This window comes from Phoxinus phoxinus, assembly GCF_949152265.1.
Source record: "Phoxinus phoxinus genome assembly, chromosome: 7".
In the NCBI taxonomy this organism is placed as follows: domain Eukaryota; kingdom Metazoa; phylum Chordata; class Actinopteri; order Cypriniformes; family Leuciscidae; genus Phoxinus; species Phoxinus phoxinus.
In genome coordinates, this window is record NC_136882.1 from 25,054,766 (window position 1) to 25,067,680 (window position 12,915).

The following is a 12,915-nucleotide window of genomic DNA, read 5'->3' on the forward strand; positions in this document are numbered from 1 at the left end:
ATAAAATGTATGTAATAGGTCTATATGCAGTAAAATAACATAAAAGCACCGTTTATGTAGGCCTAGCAACATAAAAAAATCTAATGATATCTATGATGTTGGTCTAAACTAAAGTATCAGTATCTCTTCAATAAATATTAACAACATTAAATGAACAAATTAAAAATTAACTATTCAAAAATATTTACACATAGACTTCATGTAAATACTATAATTTATACCTGCAATCCCAGTATTTGTATAGACAAACTAAAATCATATAAACAGTAGGCTAATTCCAAACGTAAAATATTTTTTCTTGATCATTACAATTAAGGTGTAATCTGAAAGTTGTAGCCATTTTTAGGCTTTGTGATTTGTTTTCACAGAAATTAATGAGATATAAGCTATATTTTAGGTTAAATTAATCGATTATAATAATTAACTAGGAGCTTCTTAATATATGCTCTGACTATGGGGTGGAATATGATATAAAATACAATTCCAGCAAAAGTTCTGTTCTATGCAGACCGAAACAGGATAAATGGCTTCTTTTTCATGTGTTCATGCTATCCAATAATTGTCTTGAGGTCTGTAAAAAGATCAAATACCTTGGGCATTGTATTGCATATGATATGAATGTTGATGATGACATATAGCTATAGCTGTATACAGACAGTGTTATAAGTTATATGCAGGCAAACACCATAGCACGTAGGCCTAAGTTACTGTTCTACTCAAGTTTATCTGTAGTAACCACACTGAAAGCACTTTTAAGAAATGTGATGTTTAGGTTTATGCAACGTCTGGATGAGTCTACCAACAGTATCATGCTGGCACTCTCAAATCCATTTGTGAGCTGCTCCAATACACATCCAGACTGAGAGTGCATTGGCTGAAATGTCTGTATGTATTTTAATTTTTGTATTTGCTTTCTTTTTTTACTGTTTGTTTGCTTGTTGTTTTTTAGTTTTTATCTGTCCTGTCTTGTGTGGTTTTTGGACATAAGTCTGGCAAATAAATAAACTAAACTAATCCAACCGAGGAAAAACATCAACATGAACTTCACATTCATAAGCTCTGCCGTTACATCCTATTGCTAGTAGTTGTCCATGAAAATGCCTGAACAACCAACTCCTGCATACAACTTCTAAAACATGCTAATGCTGTAAGATATTTTACTGCTATAATAACTAAGATTAAAACATTTTTTTCAACAATGTTAAGCCTATCAGTCGCTGAAATGTTGACGCGTTTTTACTCAAGCGGAATGAATGTGTCGCTTTCCCATTTGTGGAAGAGGGAATTTAAGATGCAGGACCCCTCAATGGCGGCGTCCTGTAAAATAGACGGGTAATACAGCGGCTCTGTCTCCTATGAATTAGGTGTGTTTTTAAAACATATTCATTGTGTATATCACAGAGGCATGTCGCGGTTTATTGTTGTTGAAAAACATGTTGTTTTTAGTCCAGAAAGAAACGCTAATAGTGTTTGAACAGTTTGTGATGCATGTCTGTATTCTTCCCCCCATCTTATTGTTTCTTCATTCGTCAGAATGACCAAAGTCTGTTACATCTGATTTGCATAAATTGTATGAAACGGGCAGTGATGCTGATGTCTCTGAAAGAATGAAGGAATGCAACAATTATGCATCTAATTGACACATAACGTTACATTTTAGGTATACGTGGCGTTTTACTGGACAGATTCGACTTGCTGTATCTTCTTTAACTGAAAAATGATCATTTCTAAGTTTTTGCTCCAGTGAATATGAAGTTATTTTCTGATGAGACATTTTATTTTCTGTTGTCACGTTATTGTTTTGTTTTTTTTGTTTAGTGCTTTATTGTTTAGTGCTTTAATTTGCACTAAACAATTAATAGTAGCTCTTATAACAACTTTTCCTTAATTTTATAATGTTTGCTTTTGACATCTCTAGCTATTTTGAAATGTATGCAAATTATCCATCAATGTGTAATGGACCAATGTATCTTAATGTTATTGATTAAAGTTATAATAGTGTTATCTTTAATGTACTTTTAGCAGTGTCTGATCATGAGGCTGTTTGTTATTGTGCTGGTCTTGCTGAGGTTCCAGCATGTGCACTCAGCATCTAAAGGAGTCATCGCCAGTCTTCAGGCCAAATGGGACATGACCCCTCTCCTGCTGGAAACAAGGTGGGCTGGAATTGTAATTGTTATCCTGTAATTCAGTATCTCGCTAGCTACTCTTCCTTTTTAAATAGCTGACTGCATGCATAAAAAAACAATGTCTGTTTATTGAACTTTGTTCAATGTCAAGATTTTAGCTTAACATTATGTTATGGAAAGTGAATATTTTAGCTCCTTTAACTAGTTACCAATTCTTCTTGTTTGACAAAGTGTGACTAATGCATTTTCAATGTAAATATTCCATGTGGTGGTCTCTAATGAATTATAATGATTGTGGGTATAACAATTATACAACATTTTTATATATTTTTAAAAATCGTTTTAGATTGTGCTATAAGTCGGCATGAAACGTAAGGTGTAATAGTCTTTTCTTCCCTATTGGGATGTATGCATGTACAAATGGCTTCTCGAATAAAATAAAAGTTAAGGCAGGTCTTGATTTTGTGCATTGGGAATTGATAGGATTGTTGGATGATGGATGGTTGTTGTTTGCCATTGCTGTGATCTCATGTGAGTGACAGGTTGTCCCGCCCTCACGCTAGTAAACATGTGATTAAAGAATACGAGAGCTCATAAATGTTAACTAAATTATGTGCATGGATAAATCATTTATATTATAAATGCTGAAACATTCCATTAAAAAAGAATTGTCCATTTTGATTTCATGGTGACTTTAATAGCTTTGAATTAGATCAACACAGAGCATTTTTCTCTTGCTATGATCTCTCTGTCAGAACTTTTATTTGCATTATTGTGTTTCATGCTTGTCTTGTGTCTTGTTATGTAAACCTAATTTTGTGCAGCGAGTTCATCCGAGAGGATGGTGACGAGAAGTTCTGGCAGTTTGTTGATACTGTGAAGGAGTTAACGGTTTACAAAAACGGAGGTAATGACTGACTTTTTATCTTCTCTGGAGGTTGGATTGATGGTGTTATATTGAATTACACATGGATATTACCTTTCCTGTCTTTAGAGTCTATCCGGTCATATTATAACCTGATCATCAAGAAAGCTGGACAATTTTTGACAGATCTTCAGGTCAACCTGCTGAAGCTGTCTCTGTCTCTCAGGACTTACTCACCAGCTGTTCATGCTTTCCAACAAGTGAGTTATTTTCTGGATATACTAATGATCCTAGAGTATACCACCACCACCAACACATCTAATAGTTTTTTTTAAATAGTTTTAATTAAAATGTTTGGTAAATTTGAAATTAGTGAGACAGTCACTATGTGGTTTACCTCATAGACAGTATTGTTAACTCTTTCTTTTCATTCTATAGATCGCAAGTGATGAACCTCCCCCAGATGGATGCTCTGCTTTCATAGTTGTCCATGGTAAAAAAGCCTGTAACACCAAGGATATGAAGAAGCTCTTGAAGACAGCAGCAGGCAGGTAATGTTAACCAACAATATATTCAGAGACTTTTGGTGATAATTTAAGTCCATACACGGTTTCATGAAAACAAACCAATTGGTTTCTCATAATAACATTTTTGCACACTTTTGTGTGTCCTATGCAGGCCAAGACCTTACCTATACAAGTCTGACCACCAATACCCAGGACTCAATGAGACAGACCTGCCTGTAGCTGTTCTTTATGCTGAAATTGGCACCAAGGAGTTCAACACTTTTCATAAGGTTCTGTCAGAGCGGGCACAGGAGGGCAAACTCATCTATGTGCTACGACACTTTGTGTCTGTGAGTATTAGCAATGTAGTGTGACTTGTATACATGTCTTATTGTCAGCTGTGCAATGGAAAATTTTATCTTGATTTTATGTATTATATAGTTTATTTACTATTTACGAATTTATTATCAATATTTGTTGCCTCACACTGATTTGTCACCACAGGAGCCGAAAAATGAAAGGATGCTGTTGTCTGGATATGGTGTTGAACTGGCAATTAAAAACACAGAGTACAAAGCCGTTGATGACACACAGGTTAAAGGTATCGTACAATGTCAAATTGCCTTTTGTAACAGAATGGATAGATTAAGGTAATAAATGCATGAACTCAGTAACAGTTTTATTATAATAACAAGTTAGGAAATAGGCTTTAAATGATAAGTAACTTGACAAAATATACTACGGTTCAAAACTTTGGGGTCAGTAAGAATTTCTTTCTTTTTTTTGGAAGAAATTCATTAATATACTTTTATTCAGCAAGGACACTTAAATCACACTTAAAAGGACACAAAAAATCTATCATAGTTTACAACAAATATTAAGCAGCCCAACTGTTTTCAACATTGATAATAATAAGATGTTTAATATAAAAATGTTTCTTGAGCACCAAATCAGCATATTAGAATGATTTCTGATTTGATCAGATCACAAAATGAAGCCTTGGTGAACATTAGGAACTTCTTTCAAAAACATTGAAAAATCGTACCCGACCCCAAACGCTACTTAATTGAAAAAGCAGTTAGCTATGAACAAAAGTAGCTAGCAATATTTAAATGAATAAATTGAAACTGACGTGACTTGCATTTGTTTGCAGAATCTAAATCAGTCGCCACCGATGATGATGAAAATGATGAAGTCCAAGGATTTCTGTTTGGGAAATTGAAGTAAGCACTCTGATGATTTTTTTTCTCTCTCTCTCGTACCTATATCTAGTCATAGATTAAAATGAATATTGTGTTGCGTTGTGCTTACTAACAAAAAAGTACCATGGTGCTGTAGTGCACATTATGTTAAAAAAAGTGTCCTCCTTCACCTCCAGAAAGTCCCACCCAGAGTTTCAGAAGGAACTTGGAGAGCTGAGGAAGCATCTACTGGAGAGCACCAATGACATGACTCCTCTCAAAGTGTGGGAGCTCCAAGGTGGGCTGGCTTCTGTTATTGATGGTTCTCTCTTACGGTGTTCTGGACTCTGTGCTGCGTCACCCAGTGCGATTAAACCGATCCACATGGTTCCTGGAGAGAACTGTCCACTTGATGAATTGGGAAGCAGTGGAAAGGTTGCAGTTTGTACCCTTTGCTTGCTGCAGCGATCTGTCCTACTCCTGTTCGGACTTCTGAACAGATGCTCATGTCCACAGCCAAGTTCGATTTTGCCCTGTGAGATCTCGAGCAAAAATGGCTAAATAAGAGCTGTTTTAGTTTTGTGCTGATAGATAAATGAAGCAATTTATTTTACTTGACGTGAAGAGCTCTCCATGATGGCTATTGAAACGGTCGGTTGATTTTTGTAATAACTTTGGAGAGAAATTGTAAAATCCGGTGGAATTTTTTAGCTTTTTGCCCTGACTCCTTAGACTAGTTTAAAAATGATGCTGCATGGCATAATACTTTCACTCATCAAACATACATCAAACACTTTCTTAATTGTCTCACCCAAAAATCTAAATTGACACATTGTACTCATCCTAATGTGTTTCCAAACCTGTATGATGTTCGTTTTTCTTGTAACACGTTTTCTATGCCATAGCAATGGATCTTAATTATTGTAATTATTACAATTGTTATTAATTATAATGGAGCTTGATTATTATTAATTATTCAATGATGATCTCAGAATTTGAGATCCAGATTCTTCCACAAATCAAGAATTGCTGCTTTAGCATGAAGGAGATTTAGGGCAGACTTTTTTTTAGGGCATAAAATTCGATACGTTTCTCACAAAGATTTAGACATAAGGACTGCATTTTTTATGATGCCTTTGCATTGTGAAGCTTGAAAGCTCCTGTCCTTATTCAGTGTAATTGAATAGAAGAGAACAACTTTTAGATTCTTCACAAAAAAAAATGTGTAAGAAAATTACCATTTAGATTTATATATTTTTTATAAATTGTTTTAACTTAATCTTATATTGCATACATTCTTCATGGATTATTGGCTTCTTTAAAAAAACGATTTTGAAATGCGTTCTCTGTTTTTCCAATAGACCTCAGTTTCCAGGCAGCTTCTCGGATCATGACTGTGCCAAAGTTTGATTCTCTCAAATTGATGCAAGACCTCAGCCAAAATTTCCCCAGCAGAGCAAGGTAAAAAGTCTGAAATTCAGTCTTGGTGTCTTGGAATCTTAGGCAGAAATCATTACCTTTGTTACAATAACCTCCAAAAGAACTCAAAAAGAAGAAAGGAAATATATTTCAACAAATGGTTGCATTCTAAAACGGTAATCGTTAAAGAGTTAGTACACCCAAAAATGTACTCACCCTCAAGCCATCCTAGGTGTATATGACTTTTTTCTTTCAACCAAACATAGATTTGGAAAAGGATATCCTGGCTCTTCCGAGCTTTATAATTGGAGTGAATGGTACCTCTTTTTTGTAAGCCCAAAAAAGTGCAGGGGGTTAATAAAGGCCTTCTGAAAAGTTATGCATTTTCGTATGAAAAATATCCATATTAAAGGAGAACTCCGGTCAATTTTAACATTGAGCTCAATTTTTAGTAAATTTGGAGTGCTGTCAATACAGAGAACAACGACAAAAATCGGTGTTGCCTACACTGTGTTATCCTATTTTTAAAATGTACACCCTATTGACTTGAATGGGGCAAGTTTTAAACTTAACCAGTTCTTAGTCTTATCATCCTTGATGTGTCATTACAAGTGCCCAGCCATGTTGAGTGATTCCTTCAGAGTGAACACGAGTGAATCTGACTGCAGTAGATGTGAAAGATATGAATAAAAATGATGTTATATCAGCCAGCGCAAATACCTGTATTTAGTTCCTGTTTTCGGTCGAAGTCCAAAGTAGTCGATTGTCGAGTTCACGCGCATAGGTTTAGTTACTATGATCACGCGCGTGAACTCGACAATCGACTACTTTGGACTTCCACCGAAAACAGGAACTAAATACAGGTATTTGCACTGGTTGAATTAACATCATTTTTATTAATATCTTTCACATCTACTGCAGTCAGATTCACTCGTGTTCACTCTGAAGGAATCACTCACATGGCTGGGCACTTGTAATGACACATCAAAGATGTTAAGAGGATAAAAGCAGGTTTAAAACATGCCCCATTCAAGTCAATAGGGTGCAAATTTTAAAAATAGGATAACACGGTGTAGGCAACACCGATTTTTGTCGTTGTTCTCTGTATTGACAGCACTCCAAATTTACTAAAAATTGAGCTCAATGTTAAAATTGACCGGAGTTCTCCTTTAATAACTGTAAACTATAATCATCGGCTTCCGGTAACGGCCGTACATGAGTCTAGTTCCGGCGGAAGAGTGACCTCAAACTCGACACATGACACATTGATGAACACGTAAGTACAGAGGTCAGAATTCACTATTCCGCCGGAACTCACCTTGTGCACGGCTGTTACCGGAAGCCAGTGATTATAGTTTATAATTGTAAAGTAATTGGGGGGACTTTATGGATTACTTTTGCGATGGATGGATGAATGGATGTGCTTAAAAAAACAAGGTACTATTCACTCCCATTATAAAGCTGGGAAGAGCCATGATATTTTTTTAATATAACCCTGATTGTATTTGGTTGAAAGAAGAATGTCACATACATCTAGGATGGCTTGAGGGTAAGTCAATTATGGGATAATTTTCCGTTTTTGGAATAAGTCCAATAATTTAACATTTTTAAATATTTTTTTTTACAATGTTTCCATTTATCCAAATTAAAGAAACTTGGGAACAGGAGTATCTGTAACAGTTATTGCTGTAGAATATTCCACTATGCATTTTTTGCATGTGTAACGGCACAGAATGCATGCATATGCATTATGTCTAGGTCATTTTTAATGTGTGACTGTGACTTTCGTTCACTGCTGCTCTAGACAGCTTTATGTGCAGTGTTCAGAATTTGCTGAGTCAGACTAACTGTGGTTTACTGTTTGTCAGCATAGCCGATATGGCATCTAAGAGAGAACAGGTTTTCTGAGATTAAAATGGGTTTTTATGACTGTTCTGGGATGTTGGCTAGGGCTGATACTCACTGTACATGTTTTACTGTCCCCACAGATCACTGACAAGAGTGGCCGTAAACCAGAACATGAAAAAGGAAATAGAAGATAACCAAAAGGTAAGGTTTTTTCAACAACTTTTCTGATGACCACTGTAAAAACAGTTCCGAGCACAGCCAAATGGACCCCAAATTTTCTGATTTATTTTTAGAAGATGAAACTGGTCCACACTCAGGAGTGTCTTGAGTCTTTCAGATGATATATCCATTACAAAAATTTTAGGAGAGTTTAAGCATATCATATGTCCATAATAAAACATTTAAAATAAGGTCCATAAAGTGGTGGTGTAGCTTAATGGTTAAGGCTTGCTGATTCAAGCCACATAAGAAGCGAGCCATGACCCTTGATCAAGACACCCAACCCTAGGTTACTTCAGAGGGACTGAACCTGTAATGTAAAAAACAGGAAGCTGCTTTGGATAAAAGCAAAATGCCACTAAAGCCCACTGAATTCAAGGTCACGGTTTAGCTGTCTTCATCTGACCTGATATTTACTTTGCAGAGTCTGAGTGAGTCGATGGGGATCCATCCTGGAGATGCCAGTCTTTTCATAAATGGAATACATGTTGACCTGGACATTCATAACCCATTCAGGTATCATCCTTCCCAGCACAAGATTCTCTTACTGACTGGTTTCTGTCTGCTGTTCAAAGTATTAGTGTGTAATTGACACCAATAACATTCCCCAACATGTATTATGTGTGTTAATCACATACTGTACATTCTCAACTGCTCTGTAGCATCCTGGACATTCTCAGAGGTGAGGCTAAGATTCTTGAAGGTCTTCATAACCTTGGCATCAGAGGAAGCAGCATTAGTAAGTTTCTGCATTTACCAACATCAACCACTGTAGAAGACAGCTACGCTCTGGACATCCGCCACTCATCCATTATGGTGAGACTCATCTAATTATTTAAATGTAGTTGTAGAGCTCTAAAGTTCTAGCCTGAGAAAACCCAGACCACTTCCGGCAAATTTAGATTTGCTCTGCAAGTGGGTCTGGCAAAGAGCCCATTGAAACCCATTTCCAATCCGTTGAAATCGCGGCACCAATCAGAAACGTTGGGGCGGGCTTTACACGATGACGACAGAGCAGAGACGGTGACGCAGATTTTGTACATTACAAAGATGGATGCCGCCGTGGAACATCACAACATCACTCGTTCGAATCAGCTATCGCGTCTGTTTCAAGCGATTTAAAATTGTCATTTTCTTTAACACAAACTGAGAATTGCTGAGAGTCTCGAGATGTTTCTCTGTCGCTCTGCATACGTCATGTCATTCATCGCTCTGATTGGTTTTAGATCTATCCGACGTCCGTTGGTGACGCCCCTGTGGAAATGAATTGTCTATGGAGCTTTGCCAGACCCTAACTCAGTTACAACTGAGAGTGGTCTGGGTTTTCCCAGGCTACAAAAGTTCTGGAGTTCTGGAAGTAAAGGCTATTCTAAGTCTATATAGCGAAATTTGGTTATAAAAGTAAAAACCAATTCAACAAAATTCAACTCCGAATCAAATATCGTAATACATCTTGGTTGTTTTGTTAAAAAAATGTCTAATGCAGAAAATAGATGGAAAAATACTTCTGGAACCCAAGTTGCTGAAAATAAGCTTTTACTGTTCACATGAATGCTTTTACAATTTAACAAATGCCTGTTGTCTGATTTCTAGTGGGTTAATGATATTGAGAAGGACTCCATGTATCGCCACTGGCCCTCAAGTCTACAGGAGCTCCTCAGAGCAACATTTCCTGGTGTTATTCGACAAATACGCCGTAATTTCTTTAACTTGGTGAGTCTACTTGCCTGTGAGTTGATTATAGTCTAAGCACAAATCTAGCTGTGTTGACAGGTTTATGCAGGGAAGAGATGCTTTTTATCCTCTGATATCCCTCCTTTTTTTAGGACTGCAGCAGACCTATCTTTGTAAATAATGTTAATTCAATTGTATTTAGAATAAAATGTTTTTTTTTTTAAAGTACTGTTGATGTTTTGAGATCATTTGAAAGATTAAAATGTTTTTCTTTGCTGTTTGCAGGTTCTGTTACTTGACCCAGCACAAGAAGAGAGCGTTGAGCTGGTCAAATTAGCAGAACTCTTTTACAAACATAACATTCCCCTCAGGTATGTGTACTCAACAACAGCATTTAATACATTTTACCTGAGCCTTAATATATTTTTTTAATTATGTGGCTTTCTGAACTATATGATTCTGATATAATGAACTGTATAATGGACCATTGTCACAGGCAAGTCTTTACATAGCTAGTTTCATATCACTTCATGGTTTCTTACTTATCAAACACAATTTAAACTCAAATCAATATTTTATGTCCATTTCTATTTGGTAAGTAACTGTGTAATGAGCAGCTGACATTATACCTACTTAACATTCACCAAACAAACCTTATTATCTTATTATGAGTCTACTGTTCATTTATGTTTGTTGATATGTTAATTGTAAATAAGAATGGATGTCAGATTTGATATGCGTTTATGTTTCTATGTCTCTTAGGATTGGGTTTGTACTGGTTGTCAGTGTAGATGATAAAGTGGATGGATATTTGGATGCAGGTGTTGCTCTCTTTAGGATGTTAAACTACATCTCAGAGGAGTATGACGAAGCACAGGCTTTCACGTCCATGGTGTCAGTGAGTATCTTTGTGTTTTCTGTGATGCTCTTTTAAATCAAAATGACCTTTTGAATGTTACTTTAGGGTTCTCCTTCACTTTAAGTATAATATTCGAAAGCTTGTCCCGTAGCATGTACTATAACAGTTATATTCAGTTATAACGTACAGTTTTTTTTCCCCTAAGATAATAGTTTTATGGATGAGAAAGGAAGGATATCCATAGACTTTAGGTTATTCTCCTTCTAAGACTGAATGACAGTGTTCTGTGAATGTAATGCACTATTTTGCCCATTATATACTAGTGAGCTTTTTTTTTCACATGCAGATATATAACAGGGTGGAAGTTGGGAAGACACTTTCTGTGGATACAATAACTGCATATCTGAAGAAGAAATTTCCAAAAGCAAATGCTGCCAGAATTCTTGGAGTGGACTCAAGCTATGATGACAACAGAAAGGTAATGCTAATACATAGTGTTATGTGCTCCATAACAAAGATGGCAGGTACAATTACAGTATGTACTCTTTTTGTTAAATTGTCCCAGTTTAATTAGCAGAGAATTATAGCACTTTTGTCATTTAAAATGGAAAATCACAGATGCTTTTCATAGCATTGGTAAATATAAACTGCTGCTTATTGAATATTCCTAGGCACACATGGACAGAGACTTTATTTTGAAAAGCCAGATGTATGCGTCTTTATGAACATTTGATATTATGTGTTTTTTCAGGCTGGAGGAGTCTTTTACAGGAAGAGTGGATTAGGAGCCCTACCAGTGGGTTTGTTCAATGGTGTTCCACTCAGTAGTGAGGAGATGGACCCAGAGGAACTCGAGACGGTTCTGCTGCAGAGAATCATGGAAACTACGAACTTCTTCCAGAAATCTGTCTTTATGGTGCGCTATTATTTTTGCTGGCCAAATATTACTTTTAAGGCTTTTCTTTAAGTTAATTGTTTGCAAATCTGACACAAAGGCAGTGAAGGCTAACTGTGAATGTGTCTGTAATCTGGTTAGTTAGCAAATTCTAAGGAGATTCCGATCATATACAGGGTCAAATCACTGAGAGTGGCGATGTGGTGGACTTCCTGATGGAGCAGGCCAATGTAGTTCCCCGTATCAACCCATTGATTCTTAGCTCTGAGAGACGATATCTGGATTTCACTGCCTCACCAGGTAGCCCTTTAATGAACACCTGACCCAAACCAGAGCCATTGTTAATCTTAGTCATTATCACTGTTACAATCACACTGCAATCTCCATCTCAATAACATTGTCACAATACTATCAACATTTCATTACCAATATATATTCTCAATGTTCCTTATTAACTGCCTTAATCATTTCTGTTATAATTAAACAAATAGTTGCAGATGACTGGGATGACACAACTATGTTTGCATACTTGGACTCTAGAGACAAAACAGCAGTTGTCTCTAAGAGAATTAAGTATTTAACCAGAGATGGTGAGTTATATCTTTTCCATATAGATTCTTTGGTGGGGCGATTTCATAGTTTATAATGTGTTTTTCTAATATAATTGTTGGATTTTCATTCTGATTGCTTTATTTTATAAAATAGAGTATGAGTGGCCATCAGTGAAGTGTTTAACAATGCACTGCCAGTATTACTAGTAAAATTAACATTGCATGTTGGTTTAATAAATAGTACTTTCAATAATGTAAAGCACATTACAAGAACACTTTTTAGCTCAAAAACTATCCAAACTGTGTTTTCCTAAAAAGCATTATTCTTAAGTAAAACATTTTTCCTTCTCTCATAGAGGAGGAGATGTACGGAGTGACTGTGTGGATTGTAGCAGATATTGAACAGCCTTCTGGGAGGCAATTGCTCTGGAATGCCTTGAAACATATGGTGAACTACTGCAGTTTTTATTTCCAATTAGTTGTATCCACAGGAATCGCATCTTCAGAGAGCAGAGGCACACGTGCATTTTAGAAATTAATCTGAGAGCAATTAATCTTTGAAAGCATTCTTGTGGTCTTGGTTAATTAACAAAATCCAGTGGTAACGGACCAATTATATATATATATATATATATATATATATATATATATATATATATATATATATATATATTAATATTTGGGATAAAGGAGAGACCACCATTAAGAGCAAGCTGAAGGCAGAACATTATTAACACGTTATTTGTATTTGACCGAAATCTAATCTCAG

At 36.0% G+C, this 12,915-nt stretch overlaps 1 protein-coding gene across 4 annotated transcripts in view; it reads left to right on the forward strand.

The window, feature by feature from the left end:
- Nucleotides 1-1,287: 1,287 nt before the first annotated feature.
- Nucleotides 1,288-12,915, forward strand: part of uggt2 (UDP-glucose glycoprotein glucosyltransferase 2) — a 35,150-nt gene continuing 23,522 nt past the window's right edge. For 2 of the 4 annotated variants that reach the window (XM_079619613.1, XM_079619615.1), the window contains exons 1-21: nucleotides 1,288-1,364; nucleotides 2,023-2,156; nucleotides 2,954-3,036; nucleotides 3,124-3,254; nucleotides 3,433-3,545; nucleotides 3,673-3,850; nucleotides 4,005-4,101; nucleotides 4,654-4,723; nucleotides 4,879-4,979; nucleotides 6,043-6,142; nucleotides 8,089-8,149; nucleotides 8,592-8,683; nucleotides 8,830-8,983; nucleotides 9,761-9,880; nucleotides 10,127-10,212; nucleotides 10,604-10,739; nucleotides 11,047-11,178; nucleotides 11,452-11,616; nucleotides 11,772-11,895; nucleotides 12,087-12,185; nucleotides 12,503-12,594. In XM_079619613.1, coding sequence (XP_079475739.1) covers nucleotides 2,035-2,156; nucleotides 2,954-3,036; nucleotides 3,124-3,254; nucleotides 3,433-3,545; nucleotides 3,673-3,850; nucleotides 4,005-4,101; nucleotides 4,654-4,723; nucleotides 4,879-4,979; nucleotides 6,043-6,142; nucleotides 8,089-8,149; nucleotides 8,592-8,683; nucleotides 8,830-8,983; nucleotides 9,761-9,880; nucleotides 10,127-10,212; nucleotides 10,604-10,739; nucleotides 11,047-11,178; nucleotides 11,452-11,616; nucleotides 11,772-11,895; nucleotides 12,087-12,185; nucleotides 12,503-12,594 — 2,256 coding nt within the window. In that variant the 5' untranslated portion in view covers nucleotides 1,288-1,364; nucleotides 2,023-2,034. The remainder of the gene's footprint in view (nucleotides 1,365-2,022; nucleotides 2,157-2,953; nucleotides 3,037-3,123; nucleotides 3,255-3,432; nucleotides 3,546-3,672; nucleotides 3,851-4,004; nucleotides 4,102-4,653; nucleotides 4,724-4,878; nucleotides 4,980-6,042; nucleotides 6,143-8,088; nucleotides 8,150-8,591; nucleotides 8,684-8,829; nucleotides 8,984-9,760; nucleotides 9,881-10,126; nucleotides 10,213-10,603; nucleotides 10,740-11,046; nucleotides 11,179-11,451; nucleotides 11,617-11,771; nucleotides 11,896-12,086; nucleotides 12,186-12,502; nucleotides 12,595-12,915) is intronic. The other 2 variants (XM_079619616.1, XM_079619614.1) reach the window with 2 other exon arrangements.